We start from the raw sequence: 20,302 nt of genomic DNA on the forward strand, positions 1-20,302 counted from the left end.
TACCGTCAAATTGGATCTGACTGGTACAGGAGGAGATTGCCCCTCCTTCTCCAGGAGAGCATCTGGTGGATTCGAACTGCCTGCCTTTGGGATTGCAGTGCAGCTTATTGCCACTATGTCACCAGAGCTCCCTTATATCTGTTGTTCTTAGGGCTGTTGTAAGTCATGCTCGACTCAATGATGCCTAACAACATTATCCATTTGGTTTCATACTGGGTGGTTGTTGTTATGTGCCGTCAAGTCACCTGCAACTCAGAGTGATCCTATGTACAACAGCCCCAAGCCCTGCTCTATCCTGCGCCAAATGCTCATCTACCCTGTGCCAAGCTAATTGTCTCTGACACACCTAGCCCATTACCCCAATCACTGAATCAATCCATCTCACTGAGGGTCTTCCTCTCTTGTGCTGTTCCTCCACCCTCCCAAGCACAACATTCTTCTCAAAGGACTCGCCCCGTCTTGCAACATGTCCATAGTATGTCAGACAAAGGTTCAGAATCCTTGCCTCCAAGGAATAGCCTGGTCCCACCCTCTCTAGGACAAACCTGTTTGCTCTCATAGCAGTCCATGGTATAGTCAATACTCTTCCCAAACACCACAGCTCAAAGACATCGATTCTCCTTCTATCATACCTAGTCATTGTCCAGCTTTCTGATGGATAGCAAGTAATTACCAAAACTACGGCCTGGATCAGGCACACCTTAGTCTCCAGACTGACATCATTGCTCTTCAGTACTCTGGAGAGGTCTCTGACAGCAGACTTTTCCAATGCAATTTCGTCTTTTTATTTCCTTACTGCTGGTGCCGAGGTGTTGATTGTAGAGCCAAGCAAACTAAAGCTATTAACTATCTCAATCTCTTCACCATCCATACTGATACTGCCAACTGGCCCAGTGGTGAGAGTCTTTCTTGACGTTAAGCTTCAATCCATATTGAAAGCTGCAGTCCTTGACCTTCTGCAACAAGCGCTTCAGATCCTCCTCAGTTTCAGCAAGCAGAGTTGTGTCATTTGCATAATGCAGATTATTGATGAATCTTCCTCTAACACTGATGCCACATTTCTCCTCATGGAGCCCAGCCTCCCTGATAATCTGTTCTGCATATAGATTAAAAAGGTATGGAGATAGGAAACATCCCTGGCATATACCTTTCCCAATTTTGAACGATTCAGTGTTCCCTTGCTCTGTTCTGATGACTGCCTCCTGGTCCAAGTATAGGTTCTGTATAAGCACAATCAAATGTCTTGGGATTCCCCTTCTTCTCAGAGTCAGCCACAGTTTGTTGTGATCCACACAGTAATATGATTTTACATAATCAATGAAACACAGATTGACTTTTTTTTTATTTAAAAAGAGTATAATACTCAAGGGTGACATCTTTATTTTTAGAGTTACTGGTATGTGCTGTGGAGTCAAATATCAAGTATGACTCACAGCAGCCCTATGAACACTGGATCTGAACCGTCTTTTCCTGGATCTGAACCCTATCCTGTCCTGTGCCATTCTCATCATCTCCGACATAGTTGATCCCATTCCTGAGACAATAGTCTTGGAGCTTCTTCAAGGCTCCACAGATGTTCATAGAGTCTGAATTCTTTAAAAATTTGGAAAAAAAAAAAGAATTTTAAATCATTTAATGGAAAACCACTGACCTCTGCAAACCTTTACTCAAATCACAATAAAAAGTTAACAAAACACTAGATTATTATTCTATACTTTTATCCCTTTCTCTCAGGGTCTATCTATTGGGTGTCTGATAATAACTCCATAAGTTTTCCTGAAAATAAAATTTAAAATCAGGCAAGGAGCAAACGGAATGGGGAAGGAGAACATAAAAATTTGCAAAACTATTTTCACTGCAGTTCATAAAATATTTCAACCTATTTGGCAGAGATTATAATTAGCATTACCTACACAAAAGAAACTCACAAATTCTTCAATGATGAATGAGAGAATTGATCAAAACATCCATCCTGTTTATCAAAAGAGCTTTTATACCTCATTAATTACATTAGACTACAAGGACTTCACCATAGCAGATCAAATACTAGTTGTTATTTCCAAATAGTTGCTTATAGCCACAGAACTCTCTTTTGAAACATCAAAAAGAACTGGTTATGACATTGAGTGCCTTGCTAATCTGCTATGTTGAAAAGATATTTTAAAAGAGGAACTGTATAAACGTGTAACTACAAAAGAAGGAAAAGAAACTAATACCTAACTAAAAAGAAAATGTTCTAGAAGAATCTTTAAGTGGACCTACTAACTGTGCATTTCAAGGAGGAAAAAAATAGGATGGGGAAATGGAGTATTACCTGAGGGCAGGAAATTCAGGTAAAAGGTCCCTACTCTTGAAAGCAAGTAGTCAGTTGCCAGGGTTTCTTAAGACTTCTGTGGTACTCACTGGGTTATGAGATTCACAGCAAACCAATCTCCACCACAGCCAGCAGGGAGCGCTGCAGGGAATGGGTGCATAGGGGTCACAGAAGGGAGCAAGTTTAAGGGGAAGAGAGGAAAGGAATGACATGATAAAATATTTAACTGTGATGTAGTTAAAAAATACTTGTATACTTGTATTTTACATTGGATTAATTAAAGACAAACTGATTAAAATCCAAGATTAATTATTTAATATCATCTTCTAACATTACTGTATTAAATTTATACCTTTCAATTTTTATATTAAAATAGAAACAGCATGAGATTGATGTGATATGTTATACAAAAATGAAACCATATCATTTATATTAAGTAAAACCCATTATAACATTGTACTAGCTACAAATACAAGTTATCAAATTAGTTTAATTTACCCAATTAAAAAAACACAATCTTCATTTTATAGAGAATACCAGGGCATTAAATTACTTAAGAAAATATTCATTAAAGAAAGCTCCAAGGTCCTTCTGTGTGATTTTACAACTTTGAAAACCCTCCTGGGGGTCTGCTATGAATTGGTTCCAACAAGAAGGCACATAACAGGGGAGGGCTGGTCGGGGAGAGAAGTGCAGCAATGAATGAATGGAAATCCAAAATCTCTGTAAATGGTCATTAAAACTATTAAAATAAAAAAAAAAAAGAAGGCACATAACATATTGGCTAAAAATATTTTTTACCACAATGCTTAGTAGGTACCACAGTACTGTGGCTAATGTTAATGACACAATGGTGACAAGAACAGTTACTGCTCTAGAAATGCTAAGCCTTAACGAGATGATAATCTACAGAATAAACAAAAAGCCTCTGATTTAATAAACGTTTATACCTATATTGTTTTTTGTTGTTATGTGCCGTCAAGTTGTTCGCGACTCATAGTGACCTTATGTACAAGAGCCCTACACCCTGCTCTATCCTGTGCCAATCTCACCATCTCCGATACACTCTCACTTCCCATCACCCCAAACACAGAATCGATCCATCTCATCGAGGGCCTGCGTTGTCCCTCCACATTCCCAAACATGATATCCCTCTCCACGGACCTTGCAACATGCCCAAAGTATGTCAGACAAAGCTTCAGAATCCTTGACTCCAAGGAGCATTCTGGCTTCACCCTTTCCAGGACAATCCCGTTTGTTCTCGTAGCAGTCCACGATACATTCAACACTCTTCTCCAGCGCCACAGCTCAAAGGCATCAATTCTCTTTCTATCATCCCTAGTCACTGTTCAACTCTATGAAGCATAGCACATAATTGTGAAGGCTACAACCCGGATCAGGAGCACCTTAGTCTCCAGCTTGACATTGTTTGCTCTTCAGTACTCTTGAGAGGTCCCTCACAGCCGATTTGTCCCAATGCAATTTGTCTCTTGATTTCCTGGCTGCTGTTACCAAGAGTGTTGATTGTGGAACCAAGTAAACTAACACTGTTAACTATCTCAATCTCTTCACCATCCATACTGATGCTGCCAATTGGTTATGTTAAGGATATATTTTAAGACCTCATGGAGTTCAAAAGTAGAAAGGATCAGTCAAGACTAACCTAGTTAAAGCTGCTTCCAGGGAAGAAAGATGTACAAGTGAAATGCAGCCTGAGAGGATGGTCTGTCATGAAGAGATGCAGACAAGAAAACTCAGGAAATAAGACAACCAAAAAAATGGAGAAAAAGTGGTGACATAAGGGGGAAAAAAGTATAGTATAGAGGAAAAGCAGGAAATAAAACTGCAGCCAAATTTAGAAGACACTTAACATTTCTAAATATTTAACTATTCTATTTAAATGCACACGTACGTTTCCACTTTATACCATTAAAGCTGTCATTTACCTGCTTTTATTTTCTTAATTTTCTGACATTTAGACCACATCCACCTCATTGTCTCTCCTATAAAAGTTATAAAAAGTTACACAGCATTACTTGTGCCTCTATGTTAAAAATCTGTTATAATCTATCCTGAAATCACTGAACTACCAAACATACTCAAGTTTCCAGAAGACAATTTACTTGTAAATTTTATTTGTATCTCTTATAAAATCTTCTTTATGTTTAGGAGAAAACAAATACTTTACCAATGGTAATAATCATATAATAATAATAGTATAATATTACTTAAAGATAAATCCTAGGTCACAGGCGCCCCCCTTTTTATCAGGCATCTCTATATACAGCTGTATTATTGCAGGAGTTTGGGACAGAAACTCAATTTAAGATCTAAACACATTTTAAATGAACTTTAAAATCACTAAATATACTACTGATAGCTGTAAGTTTATATGTGAAGTAAGAAATTACTTTACCTCAAAGTATTTGGCTTTTGTAAGAGGTAACTCTAAACTCATGTAGTTTCCTGAGTAACTGAGGATCTAAACCACAGATGAGGATGTGGGCTAATCTGTACTCAAACCAGAAAGACAACTACAGGGCCTGATATAAACTTACCTTAGAAGTATATGATTCAATCAGTCATGCCTGTAGCAAGAAACCTCAGCAAGGGAGCTGGACAAGGAAGTTTATCCACTTCCTGACTGATGAAGACATCACGGCATGAGGAAAGGGTGTTGTTGTTATGTACCATAGAGTTAAACCCAACCCATAGCTGACCCTCCAGAGGATTTTCAGAGGCAGTTAATAGCACAGGAGGAGACTGCCCATGCTTCTCCTACAGAGCAGCTAGTAGCCTCCAACCACGTGCCTTCGGAATTGCAGCACAGTTTCTTGTCACTAGGCCACCAGAGCTTCCTATATGGAAAAGTAGTGCATCCCCACAAGGACAAGAAAGCTCCATGCTGGGACTCCTCCCAGACCTCATCCTATGCAGCTCTTCATTTGTATATAGCCCTTTCCATGAATTCTGTGAATTGTCCTAAAGAATTACCAAACTCAAAGTAGTAGGGTGGGTGGAATTCCCAAGCTTATGACAGTTAACTCTAAAGCTGTACGGAACACAATTTGTAACCACCACGTAAGATGTGAGTACTCCACGTAAGGAGAGGCTCTTGAGCTTATGCCTAGGAATCTAAAACAGTAGTGTGAAAACACCAAATTTGCATCTAGCAGGTCAGAACAAGGATAGTTGTTTGTACTCCCAAACTTGTAGGCAATTACCTATTTATTTGGCAGTATGGAGAATGGTGTCCTTTTAACCTTGTAAGATCTAGCCTACATCCAGATGGTGAGGGTCAGAGAAAGATGTGCCACGTAGGCAAATGATAACAGAACTAAAGAGAGAAATGGAAGCATAGATTTGTGATGCCCTTATAATTGAGGTCAAAACTGTGGCATGTTGAGATTTCCACTCAATGTGGTATCCTTGATTATTAATTTCTAACAATAAAATTGCACCAAGAGGTTTACAGGTCAATAACAACAGAAAAAAAAAACCAAAAAAAATTTGATGCTATATTCATAGTTGCAAAAAGAAACCACTGATCCCTCAGTTAAGGGTACTGCAGGGTTGAAAAAGAGTATTCACGTACACACATACAGAGCTAAAATAAACTTTAAAGGATAGTCAAATATCAAGATTCAAAATTTACATGCAACATTCATCACGGGTGGGAGAGAAATTGGAATAAAAATTATCAGATAGATTAATGTGTGGAAAATCAAACAAATGATAAATTATTTATATCCTGAATCATATTTGCTTCAGCCCTCAATTGTAGGTACTTGAACTTGATATAATTCCTCAAATTTCACTCATGAAACTGGTCATAAAATCTGTAACCGTGGCTAAGACAGCATGGTACTGGTACAATGACAGACACATAGATCAATGGAATAGAACTGAGAACCCGGATATCAGCCCATCTATCTATGGTCAACTGAATTTTGACAAGGAGATGAAATCAGTAACGAAGGGAAATGACAGCCTTTTTAACAAATGGCGTTGGCAAAGTTGGAAATCTGCAAAAGACTCAAGCAAGATCCACACCTCACTCCATATACAAAAACCAACTCAAGGTGGATCATGTACCTAGGACTAAAACCAAGGACTATAAGCTTCATTAAAGAAAAGCTTGGAAGAATGCTAGAAGTCCTAATCCACAACATAAACAGTCTTCCAAGTATCCAGAAAAACCTACAACCAGGAGAAGATAAAATAGATGAATGGAATCTTCTAAGAATCAAATCCCTATGCACATCCAAAAACTTCTCCAACAGGGTAAAAAGGGAAGCCACAGACTGGGAAAAAGTATTTAGTAATGACATATCAGATAAGGGACTTACATCTAGAATTTATAAAATACTTGAGCACCACAACAAGATAAAGATAAATAATCTAATTGAAAAATGGACACAGGATATGAACAGAGACACTTCGCCAAAGAAGACATTCAGATGGCTAACAAGCACATGAAGAAATGTTCAAAATCCCTAGCTCTCAGAGAGATGCAAATTAAAACAACTATGAGATATCATCTCACTCCAATCAGAATGGCAAAATTTAACAGAACAGCAAGCAACAAATCCTGGAGAGGTTGTAGAGAAACTGGAACCCTTATTCACTGTTGATGGAAGTGTTAAATGGTGCAACCACTGTTGGAGGCAATATGGCACTTTCTCAAAAAGTTGCAAATAGAGATACCATTTGACCCAGCAATTCCACTACTGGGAATATACCCCAAAGAGACCATAACTGCCACCCAAGCAGACGATATGCACACCCATGTTTATCGCACTTTGTTCACAAAAGCAAGGAGTTGGAAACAAACCTAAGTGCCCATCAACAAACGAATGGATAGAGAAGCTGTGGTATGTTCACTCAATGGAATACTATGCTGCATTGGAAACCAAGGAAATCATGCAATACTATTCAAAATGAGTGACCCTGGAGGACATTATGCTGAGTGAAGTATCTCAGTCACAAAAGGACAAATACTGCATGGTGACACTGTTGTAAAATAGGACTGACCTCGGGGTTGAGGGGAGACTGAGAAAGATGGGTTTAATAATGCATACTGCATTGAAACAGATGAGGGCAAAAACCGTTTAAAAGGGATATGTGATTAGGTATTTTTGTCATGACAGGAGTCCATAGCGAAGGCTGCATAGTGGAGTGGACCTGAGAGGAGGGTTTGTAAAACAATGAAAGAATTTTTCTTTGACTTTTCCAAGAGAGTAGTGTACTGGGAGGAGGACTGGGAGAGGAGAAAAGTGCAACAATGAATGAATGGAAATTAAAAAAAAAAAAGTAAACAGTTATGTTTTGGAAAAATAAAAGATACAATCTATACCGGAGGGTACATTCTTTGACTTTCATAAATAAGTGCTACATTTTCTTCAAGGAAAGTGATGTTATCAGCACATCACAGGGTCTTAACGAGTCATCTTCCAATCCTGATGTTTTCCTTCATATATTCCAGTTTCTTGGATTGTTTGCCCAGCACACAGACTGAATTAGCAAGGTGAGAAGATATAACTCTGGCACACTTCTTTTTTGCATTTATACCACACATGACCCCATTATTCAGCCAAATGGTTTCTTCACGATCTATGAAATTTCCACACAAAAGCACAAAGTTTCCACACAAAGATAATAAAAGATTTCTGGGATCTCCATTCTTCATAATGCTGTCCATACTTTGCTGTAATTCACATAGTCAAATGTAGTTGCATAATAACAAAAAAAAAATCTGTAACCTTTAACTTACCATCAAACGAGTCATTAAAACCAACTAATAAAATATACACTAGTAATTAACAGAAATATTGAAATTACTCATCTTGATAAGTAGCATCTAAAACATGCATAACTAGGGAGCTCTGGTGGCCTAGTGGCAAGAAGCTGCGCTGCAATCCCAAAGGCATGAGGTTTGAATCCACCAGATGCTACTCTGGAGAAAGAGCGGCAATCCGCTCCTGTGCCAGTCTGATCCGACTCTATGGTACACACAAGGCGGAGAGGAGGAACCACAAAAACCACCAGAAAGGATCAACTTATTAAAAGGATGCTTATATATGTTTGACAACAATCTGGAACAAGGGATGCATTGTGGGGTGGGCTGGAGGAGGGAGGGAGGAAAATGTAGAACAATGAATAAAAAAAGGATGTTTAACCTGGAAACTATAATAATAAAACAAATAGAGTTCTACAAAAAGTAAAACTGTGCAAGTAAAAAGAAATTAGTGGGGGGGGTGGAAGGAGTGGAGAAATTACATTCTCCCAACTTCAAATTATTGCAATGTCAAAAGATTATGTTTTGCAATTAAAAAAAATTGCAGCGTCAAAGGATTCCTAAGTAATAAAATCATTTAAACTATATTACAGCAGAATGGTAAAACACTATAAAAGATGAAGTGCTGAAAATGAAATGTTAAAAAAGCAACTTGTTAGATAAAGGCAGCAGTTTACAATAATAACTTGGACAACATAGAATAATGAAATGAAAAAAGGTGCTAGGTGATGGTGCTTCTCCTCAGATCTGGGGTAAATTACATATCTCATGGTTTTAATTTCTTTTTTCAGAGAGAGTAACAAATAAATCTCTTCTAATTCTGTAGTTGAGTTCTAGAATGGTAATACCACAACATCCACTAAAAACAAAGTACCTTGTTCCCTTTCCATATGAGGTTTTAAAGTCATTTTACTGAAAGGAACTTTCTTAAAAATTTTATTAATTTTAATGAATGTTTACAGAGATTTTGGATTTCCATTCATTCATTGTTGCATTTTTCTCCCTACTCACCCCGCCCCCCAGTTCGCTCTTCTCTTTGAAAAGTAAAAGAAAAATTCTTTCATTGGTATACAATCCCCCCCCATACATTCCATTATGCAACCTTCATTCTGGACTCTTGTCATAACCATAATACCCTATCATATATCTCTTTTAAACTGTTCTCTCCCTCATCTGTTTCAATGCAGCATACATAATTTATCTGAAACTTTTTTTAAGAATCAATGATAAAGTTTTAGATTAAAATGAATGTGAAATAAAGAGGAATGTAAGAGCTACTCAGAATTATCCTTTACAATTAAATGCACAACTCACTTTTCTGTAATAATCTATCCATTTACACTCACTGCTGTTGACCCTGACACACAATAAGCCTAAAGAACAGACCAGAGTTTCCCCATAGGTTTCCATGCTTTCCCATATGATTTCCATCTTTACAGAAGCAGACTGCAGAATCTCCTGTAGAGTGGTTGATAGACTCAAACCATCAGCCTTTCTATTGGCAGTCAGCCAGCTAACCACTGCCCAACCTGAGCTCTCCTTCCAGTGTGTTCAGACTAAAACATGTACAATCTAAGTTAGATTGTGATAAAGGGGAGAGAATCTACATTTAGGGAGCCCTGGTGGCTTGACCTGCAGGGAGCTGTGATGCTAACTCAAAGGCCACATCTCTCTGGCATTTCTAATCCTCTAGGAAAGTCTGCTGTTAGGGACCTCTCTAAAGTGCTGAAGAACAACGATGTCTCTCTGGAGACTAAGGGGCATCTGATACAGGCCATGGTCTTTGCAATCACTTGTTATGCGTCAGAGAGTTGTATAATGACTAGGGAGGATAGGAGGAGAGTTGATGCCTTTGAGCTTTGGTGTTGGAGAAGAGTATTGAGGGTACATGGACTGCTAAGAAAACAAACAGATTCAGCATGGAGAAGGTTAAACCAGGCTGCTCCTTGGAGGCAAGGATTCTGAGGCTTTGTCTGATATACTTTGGTCATGTTGTAAGGAGAGACCAGTATGTGGAGAGGGACATCATGCTTGGGAAGGTGGAGGGCAGGCACAGGAGGGGAAGGCCCTCTAGGAGGTAAGATTGATTCGGTGACTGGGGTAATCGGGATGAGTGTGTCGGAGACAATGAGATTGGCACAGGACAGAACAGAGTTTTGGGCTGTTGTACATAGGGTTGCTATGAGTCGCAAGCGACTCGATGGCATGTATCAACAACAACAGGACCTCCTCAGAATTAAAATGTGCAACCGTTTCCCATGCAATCTAACAAGCAGTCAAAAATCAATGTATCTAAAATATTTTTATGTCCTCCTGTAAAATGCTCCTTTTTCAGCAAGTCTTTATACTCAATTTGCTTATGCCAAAACCTTTTAATTCTTTCCACTTCTGTCAATCCACAGCTGATATGTAAACACATCCTGTGGTTCTCTTTTCAAAATAAATACATCTCTAATCAAACTATATCCCAACAACTTCACTGCATCTACTTTAGTCCAATACAGTATCTATCTCACCTTGATAAGTCTCTTAATCAGGGATCTGCTTCTACCTTTGTCCTTCTATAATTTATTTCCTGCATGGCTGTCAGCATGCTTCTGAAAGCTGTCCAATAGCTTTCAAATTCACTCAGAGTGAAAGACAAAGTCTGTGTGAAGCCTCACCTGATCTGGCCCTTGTTTTCTCTTTGCTTTCCTCTAGCACTACACACTTCACTCCTCATTCCACTTCACCTATGTCAGTGACCTTGCTAATTTTTAAATGTGATATGCACACTTTGACCTTTGGACTTTGGTATTTGCTCCCCCACCTCTTTTAGTTCTCTTCTCAAATGTAATCACCTCTACTAAGTCTTCCTTGATCCTCTCATTTAAAATGGCAAGCTGAATTCCCACATTCCTAAGCTTTCTATTCCATTTCCCTACGTTACTCTTCTCAGGAGTATCTACCACAATAATACTACATATCTTCTTGTTGTTGTTGTTATTGTTGTTGTTAAGTGCCAGTCAAATTGCTTACTTGTACATAGTGACAATTATGTACAACAGCTCTGAACCCTGCTCTATCCTGAGCCAGCCTTACTGTTTCTGACACACTTACCTACATCACCCCAGTCACTGAGTCAATCCGTCTCATCTTCCTCTCTTGAGCTGACTCTCCACCCTTCCAAACATGATGTCCCTCTCCAAGACTGGTACCTCTTTGCGACATGCCCAAAGTACGTCAGATGAAGCTTCAGAATCCTTGCCTCCAAGGAGCAGCCTCGTTTCACCCTATCTAGGATAGGGTTTGCTTGTTCTCCTAGCAGTCCATGGTATATTCAACACTCTTCTCCAGCACCACAGCTCAAAGACATTAATTCTCCTTCTAGTATCCCTAGTCATTGTCAAGCTTTCTGACACATAACAAATAATTGCAAAGACTATGGCCTGGGTCAGGTGCACCATAGTCTCCAAACTGACATCCTTGCTCTTCAGTACTCTGGAGATATCCCTGACAGCAAACTTCCCAATGCAATTCACCTTTTGATTTCCTGGCTGCTGTTACAAAGAGTGTTGACTGTGAAGCCAAGTAAACTGAAGCTGTTAACAATCCCAATCTTGTCACCATCTATCATGATGCTGCCAATAGGCCCAGTGGTAAGAATCTTTGTTTTCTTGATGTTGAGTTTCAACCCAAACTTATTTACTATCTGACATATTTTATTAAGATGAAAGTGCCATAAATTCAGGGATTTCTGTCTATTTTGTTCACTAGTATATCCCAAGCATTATGGAATATTAACTGGTACAAAGTAAGGACTCAATAAATACCTGTTAGATGAACAACAGACAAATTCAATGTCAAAAATCAAAGTGAGGACTATTCTTTAAAGAATACTGTCACTTTAAAATACTCAAACATTATTTTTTCTTTTTTTTTTTAATCTGTAAATAAAACAAACTGAACCCACTGCCATCAAAATTAAATTTGGAGGATAGCTGTGACTAACCGGAAGAGATCTATTTTTGTTCCCATTCCCAAGAAAGTTCATGCAATAGAATGTGGACTTTATCAAACAATAGCATTAATATCACATGCAAGCAAAATAATGCTAGAGATGACTCAAAAACAGCTAGAACAGACATGGATAAAGAACTGACAGAAGTTCAAGCAGGAGTAAGAGGCCTGACATCAAAGATTTCATTGCTGAGGTCAGATGGATTATGGCTGAATGTAAAGAACACCAGAAGAATATCTATTTATGTTTTAGACTGTGCAAAGGCATCTGACTGAATGGATCATAAAAATTATGGCTAACACTGAGAAGAATGGGAATCCCAGAACATTCAATTGTGCTCATGCGAGACCTATAACTAGGCGAAGAATTTGTTGTGCAGACAGAGAAAGAGAACACTACATGGTTTAAATTCAAGAAAGGTAGGCATCAGGGTTGTATCTTCGTTCCATACCTATTCCATCTGTATGCTAAACAAATTCTTCAAGAGGCTAGACTCTACAAAGAAGAATGTGGTATCAGGATCAGTGGAAGATTCATCAATAACTTGGACAATACAAATAATAAAACCTTACTTGCTAAAAGTGAAAAAGACAAAGTACTTAAAGTAGAAGATTAAAGAATACAGTCTTCAATACGTATAGCATTTCAACATCAAGTCACTCCTGCTCCTATTTCTTTCTTTTCTTAAATTCACTATAATTTTTCTATTTTCTGAATGAGGGGGAAAAAATCTCATTAAGAAGCCTCCAAAACATTTCTCTCCTATTTTAGTTCCAGGGATTTGCATAATAGACGTGTAGTCACCACAAGATAAAGGTAAATAACCCAAATGAAAAATGGGCACAGGATATGAACACAGACACTTCACCAAAGAAGACATTCAGATGGCAAACAAGCACATGAAGAAATGCTCAAAATCCCTAGCTCTGAGAGAGGTGCAAATCAAAACAACTATGAGATATCATCTCAACCCAGTCAGAATAGCAAAATTTAACACAACAGAAAACAAAAAATCCTGGTGACATTGTGGAGAAACTGGAACCCTTATTCACTGTTGGTGGAAGTATAAAATGGTGCAACCACTATAGTAGACAATATAGCACTTTCTTAAAAAGTTGCAAACAGAAATGCCATTTGGCCCAGCAATTCCACTACTGGGAATATACCCTAAAGAAACCATATCCGCCACCCAAGCAGATATATGCACACCCATGTTTATCACGATCACGACTTTGTTCACAATAGCAAATAATTGGAAACAACCTAAGTGCCCATCAACAAATGAATGGATAAAGAAGTTGTGGTATATTCACATAATGGAATACAACACTGCATTGAAAAATAAGAAACTCATGAAATATTATTCAAAATGGGTGACCCTGGAGGACATTATTCTGAGTGAAATATCTCAGTTACAAAAGGACAAATACTGCATAGTGCCACTGTTGTAAAATGGGACTGATATCAGGGTTGGGGAGAGACTGAGAAAGATGGGATAAATAATGTATACTGCATTGAAACAGATGAGGGAGAGAACTGTTTAAAAGGGATATGTGATTAGGTATCATTGTCATAACAGGAGTCCAGAACAAAGGCTGCATAGTGGAGTGGATTTGGGGGGAAGAATTGTATAACAATGAAAGAATTTTTCTTTTTTAAAGAGAAGAGCGGACTGTGTGGGAGGGGTGGGCAGGGAGAAAAGTGCAACAATGAATGAATGGAAATCCAAAGTCTCTTTAAATTTTCATTAAAATAGACGTGTCCTGTTTTATCTCTTAAAGTCTACACACAGACACACACATTTTCTCTTGCTCTCTCCCCCCTCTCCTTGTCTTAGCTTCAGATCAGTTCCAAATATACAAACTTTTTATTGACAAAGCAAGAGATGCTCAGGGCACAACCAGGCAAAGAACAACTTCGGTATTCATTTAGAGCCACTGTGCATTTCTTAGAAACATTTCCTCTTTCACACATTAGCAGTATACCAGTTTCTCAAGTCTCTTTATCTGGGGAATGCTGGTTTTAATCTTACAATGTCACCATAACTTGTACATCAAGGCTCATACTGAGCACTGTCTTTTTGACTCTTGGTTTTTAAATTACACATTCTTTCTCCTTACTGGAAAATCCTCTATATAAAGAGCCATTTCCCAAGTCCTTCATTTCCAGGACATCAAAAGCACTTTTAGTCAATGATTCAATTATACATTACTTCCTTAATGGCCACAGCCCAAATCTATTAACACTAGTGGCACAGTCTTTTCTCAATTCAAAAGAAAAGCTATGTGAAGCAGAGTCAGCTCAAAGTACCTACCTACTTCATGCCAGATTTTGACAAAATACTCCTTCCTTAATAGAGTTTGCATTCCAGTGGGAGAAAACAAATAACTAAGTATGTTTTAAGACCAATGATGATGAGTGCTATGGGGAAAAAAATCAAACAAGCAAGTGGGATGGCAAGGAAGAAATGTGGGAGGTTCACAATTTCAGGCTGTGGTTTGGGAAGGCTTCCCTGGGCACATCCACTAGCCATGCTTGTTACTGGATAGTAATATAGGCTAAATATTTTCTATTAAGCTGCACTACAGTCCACTATAGTTCAGTACTTAAAGCTCTTAGCTCTTAACCAAATGGTCAATGGCTCAAACCCATAGTCACACCCTGAGAAAAAGATGTGGCAATCTCTTTCCATAAAGATTTAAAGACTTGGAAACACTACATGGCAGGTCTACTCTGCCCCAAGAGTTGGAATTAGTGTCACGACAACATGAATAAGTTTATAGTGATATTTTAATTTCCAGCCAATCTGTAAAATTAAATTGGACTCAGGTAATTTCTAAAGTTTAATAAAATTGCTGTCATTTATCGCATCACACTATCTCCAGTCTATTATGATTTATCTTGAGTTTTCTATTATTTTCTTAGAAGGTGACAGCACCAACCATAAAATTAATATTTTAAGCAAGAATATAAATTCAAAGGGAGCTCCGGTGGCCTAGTGGCAGGAAGATGCACTGCAATCCCAGAGATATGCGGTTCGAATCCACCAGATGCTCTGCTAGAGAAAGAGAGGCAATCTCCTCCTATATCAGTCAGATCCGATTTGACGGTACACACATACACAAAATAATAATTTTTTTTAAAAAAGAATATAAATTCAACAGTCTACAGACCCTTGGACTATAGAAGAGTTTAAAATCAGAAGCACTTGACATATATAAATTGAGCAGTTTGAAAAGGAGTCTTAACAGTCTTGACATGTGTTTAGAGTACAGGCTGAACTTTAAAGCTGCCTTTTTTTTTTAACAATACTTTCTCTAATCTTGTGCCTACCTACCATTACCCTATATACAGGAGACATTATTTTCCTCTAAAGTTTTGCAGGTGCAGGATACTATAATCTTTTCCAAAAGGATCCCTTCACTACAGTCAAGCAGATAGAAGGTATGATAACTTATAAATTAAGGGTTCTGATGCACAGAATTGCTAATAAGTCTTTACAACTGAACTACAGAAAGAGATGTAGTTAAGAAACCGATTTCTTTCTAGTGGGCTACCTGAAAGGCCTAGTCTGCCATTATCCTGTGCCCATTCTGTAATAAACTGAAGTATGCAGATGCTTTAGCCTATCACATAATCACACTTAAGTGCTACCAACCTATTGTCATTGTTGTTGTTGTGTGCCATCAAGCCAGACTGACACATAGCTGACCCTCCAGTGCTTTTTTGGAGGCAGTAAATAGCATCCTTCTCCCACAGAGCAACTAGTGGATTCAAATGCAATGGCTTTGAGAATGCAGTGCAGCTTCTTAATGGCAGGCCACCTGAGCTCCCTGCTACTCACCTATTCACCACAAATTTCCACATTTAGACAGTCTGCATTTGACTCTCCTCATTGTCTTCTAGCTAGTTTCGGTTTTATAACTTTTAGTTCCTGCTCCAGCTAGACAAAAATGTTTTCTTCCTCATTGTCCAGCCAAGTGGCCATCTGTTTGAATTCAGAGATCTTCCTGGTGGGGACTGTCTCTATCTCTCAATAAACCTCTTTGTTTTTATTTTAAGGAGACTCTTTGATGATGCTCTACAAAAGAATCCAATGCCAAATATGTGTCTGTTGTTTAATTTTATAAACTAAGTCATTAACTTTGCTTGTCATTTTCAAGAGGTTTTTGTTTTGATTATTTAACAACTGGAGTTCCACAAGAGAATTAAATTTTAAAACTCTAAGACCAACAGCATCACCAAGGGACTGAGTTATCATATTTTCCAACGTATAATGCACCCACATAAATCATGCACACACATATATCCAATACATATAGCACATATAAGAAACTAACATGTCAGGGGGTTGCACAATTACAAAAACCATATCATGTGTGCTGTTTTTGTGAAAAATCCTGGTAACTTCTCTATAACGCAGCAATAGCTAAGTATTATCATCTCTGGGTGAAATGAAAAAAGACATCCAAAGAATTGTCTATAGGTCAGAATTTTCTCATAGAACCGCGCATGAGAAAAGCTGGAGGCCATCTGATATGAGCTAGGCCTTAGCTAAATATTATCTTTTTAAAAAAATGATTAAATAAGTTGATAAAACCTTCATGCCAAATAAGGTAATTCCGTATTGGACCACCTATACAATTCTGAAAGAAATTCTGTCATTAGTGATACAGTTAAGAAATTTATGCTAGTAAATGCAATGCACAATAGTTAATACTGGTTTTAAAAACATACAGTCTTATTCGATGCTATCAATGAAGACAAGTGCTGAATCACAGAAATGTTGCTTTTGCTCGTGTTTCAGATAACCTGTGGTATAAATCAATCTTGAGAATCAAGATCTGTGTTCACTATCCCACTGTGCCACCTGAGTTTCCTCCCCAGAATCTTTTCGAGGTAATCATTAATTCACAGACAACTATCAAGGAAGAGAGCCCAAGGGCTCTGTCCTCAGTGAACAACTCAGAACAAGTTCCCTCATTCATTTGGCCGGTGTCTTGAGACAAATAAGGAGAAGCCAAAGAGCAGTTACGAATTGCCAGCATTACTGAGTCATGTTACTGACTAAACCCGCCTTATGAGATGGAAAGAATGACAAGCCCTGGGGTTTATCACCACAGATGTTGGCTCCCTGGATTTAGGAGTCCTAGATTTTTAAAAGGGGGGGGGGACCCAACCTACACAGCAAAACAACTCTGAAAGAATGATGTCGGCGCTCAGTGACTTCCAGCAAGAACTTGCGAAAGCTGGGAACTCTGCTATTTACCTAAAACAAATCCCAACTGTGCAAACAAGCACACCCTCTCATGTGTCGGAGCGGAACAATAAATAACAAGGCTCACATTTCACGGAGACTGCCAGCCCCAGCCCTCAAAGTCCACACTGCGCCAGACGCCCTCGGTTAACGGAACCGCGCCGGGTGGCAGCGAGCACCCAGCACCTGGTACGATCGATCCCGACACGAAAACGAGGGACCCGGCTCACCCCCGGAGCCTCCCGGCTCCGCGCAGGGCTGCCCCCGGGAGGGGGATCCCCGGGGGTCCCCCAGCCGCCACCTCCCCCGCCACCCGCCACGTTCCTCCTGGAGTCACCAAGAAGGCTGCCACGCTAGGACAGGTCAGCCTCAGGTACTGCAGGCGACAAGATCTTGGGGTCCATGACCTCTGTCCCGACCCGAGTAGCAAAGCGCTCGGATGAAGCGCAAGGGTCGCCCCCCGCCCAGCTGCCGGTCCCCGCCGCCCCCCACCGCTGAAGCCCCAGGCTGCCTGCTTCCCACGCCCGAAGCTCTGACAGACCTGGAGAGGTGCTTCAGGATCTGTTTCTTGATGATCCCAGCCATGGTGCCGGGGCAGGAGGCGGCCGCGCTCTCCCTCTCAGTGGCTCACTGTCTCCTCTCTTCGTGGTTGGCGCTTGACCGGGGTTAACCGGGCCGGAGGAGAGGAACCTGAGCGTTCACGCCTCGAAGAGAGCCGAAGCCCCGGCCGAGGCCACAGCCGCTGCCGCGAAAGACTCGGAGCATCGCGCTCAGAGCACCGCTGCCGCTGCCAGCGCCATCTTGGCTGCAGCATCACCTAAGAGACCTGGGGGAGGGAGGGGACAGCGCGGGGAGACGGGGCGGGAGTGGGGCGGGGCGAGGACTGAGGTGGGGCGGGGCGAACGTGGACTCTGGGCGGGGCGAAGAGAGGCGTGGAGAACGAGACGAATGTGAGGCGTGGCGCGATGAGCGCCATCTCCAGGAGGGGCGGGTGGCCCGAAGCGAATACGTGGCGGGGCGGGGGGCGGGCGGGTGTGAGGGGCGGGGCGAGCGAAAGGGCGAGAGGGGCGGGGCTGACCGGTGTGCTTTAGGAGAATGCGAGGAGAGAGGCGAGTGCAAGAGGGGTTTGCATAGACTTCCCACAAGCCGAGAGGGGTCTAGCTTCCTCCTCCTAATTTCTGGCATTGGTCTTCCCCTGTTCTGATGCTTTATCTCATTTCCCGAACTTAGCGATATTTAGCCCTTCCTCCTACAGCCTCTGCTTTTGTTCCACCTTCCACCACCAGACGTTTGTTCCTTTCGCTACTTCTCTTTTTAATTTCTGCAGAATTTTTCAGTTCCACACAGCTGTTCTGGTTGCTTTGTTCTTTGTATACTCAGCTTTCTTCATTTCTGTCTTCTAAAGTACTCTGATTTCCCCCAACTATTATTTTTGTTAGGTGCCAGCGAGTTGACTACAACTCATAGTGCCCCTAGGAACAAGGGACCTGAACCCTGGCCTATCCTGTGCCATCGTCATCATCATCTCTAACATACTTGAGCCCACTGCAGCAGTCACTGTGCTAATCCATCTAGCTGAGGGCCTTCCTCTCTTTGACTGACCCTTTTACCTTTACAAGCACCATATCCCTCTCCAAAGAATAGCCTTTTCTAGCAACATTCCCAAAGTATGTGAGACAGTGTTTTGTTATACTTGTCTCCAAGGAGTATTCTAGCTGTACGCTCTCCAAAACATACCTGTTTGTTCTTTTCGCGGTCCATGGAATATTCAGCACTCCTCTCCAGCAACATATCTCAAAGGCATCAATTCTTCTTCTGTGATTCCCCCCTCCCCTGTTAACTGTAATTTAGTGTGTCCTTGGGTTGTTGTTGTTATGTGCCATCGAATCGTTTGCGACTCCTAGCGACCCTATGTACAAGAGCCCTAAACGCCGTTCTATCCTGTGCTACCCTCGCTGTCTCAAACACATTCATTCCCACCACTCCACTCACAGAATCGATCTATCTCATGGAGGGTTTTCCTCTCCTGCGCCGTCCCTCAACTCTACCAAACATGATGTCCCTCTCCAAGGACCAGTCCCTCTAAAACAAAATAGAAACAAACTCAAGCTCACTTCTTTCAAGTTTTGAACCTCTCTTAGACCCCTGGTTCTATTTACTCTAATAAAGTGCCTGGGAGGTTTAACTGCGTTAATGAAAAGAAGTATTTAGCAGAGTTTGTTACACGATGGATTGTTGTTGTTGTTAGTGGCCATAGAGTAAATTCTAAACTCATGGAGATGGCATAGCTGGGCAGGGCTCCTTGGGGTTTTCTGGCTATGACCTTGTGGAAGCAGATCATCAGACCTGTCTCAAAAAACACCTCTGAGCTGGTTTGAACTACAACACTTTTCAACTAGCAATAGAGCACTTAACTGTGCCATTTTTAATTGAATAGGCAGGATTTAGGCAGATGCAACACCATTATGAAAAAGAATAGAAGTGGAAAAGTTCACTACTACAATAATTTTTTCAGCTAACTTAAGGAATTGGGGAGGGGGAGCCTCAAGAATTGATGGAATATCAATTGAGATATTTCTACAAAGAGATGCTGCCCTGGACGTGCTCACCAGCTTGTGCCAAGAAATGTGGAGGACACCTACCTGATCAACTGAATGGAAGAGATTCATATTTATTCACATTCTCATACTGAAACAAAATCTTACTGAAAATTGTCAAAAATTACTGGATCAGTACAACAGAGAATTGACAAAAATACTAGCTGGGTTTTTACAAGGCTGTGGCACTAGGGATATCATTGACAATGCCAGATTAGGTCTTGACTCAAAACAGAGAGTACCCACCACAACAAGATAAAGGTAAATAATCCAATAGAAAAATGGGCACAGGATATGAACAGGCACTTCACCGAAGACGACATTCAGATGGCTAACA

At 40.3% G+C, this 20,302-nt stretch overlaps 1 protein-coding gene across 1 annotated transcript in view; it reads right to left on the minus strand.

Annotated features, from left to right (window-relative positions):
• UHRF1BP1L (UHRF1 binding protein 1-like) overlaps nucleotides 1-18,186 on the minus strand; it is a 126,735-nt gene extending 108,549 nt beyond the window's left edge. Inside the window, 1 exon segment of the mRNA XM_006888516.1 lies at nucleotides 17,910-18,186. Coding sequence (XP_006888578.1) covers nucleotides 17,910-17,953 — 44 coding nt within the window. The 5' untranslated portion in view covers nucleotides 17,954-18,186.
• Between the last annotated feature and the right edge of the window lie 2,116 nt (nucleotides 18,187-20,302).

This window comes from Elephantulus edwardii, unplaced genomic scaffold, assembly GCF_000299155.1.
Source record: "Elephantulus edwardii isolate Elephantulus edwardi_28Jun2011 unplaced genomic scaffold, EleEdw1.0 scaffold00068, whole genome shotgun sequence".
NCBI lineage: Eukaryota > Metazoa > Chordata > Mammalia > Macroscelidea > Macroscelididae > Elephantulus > Elephantulus edwardii.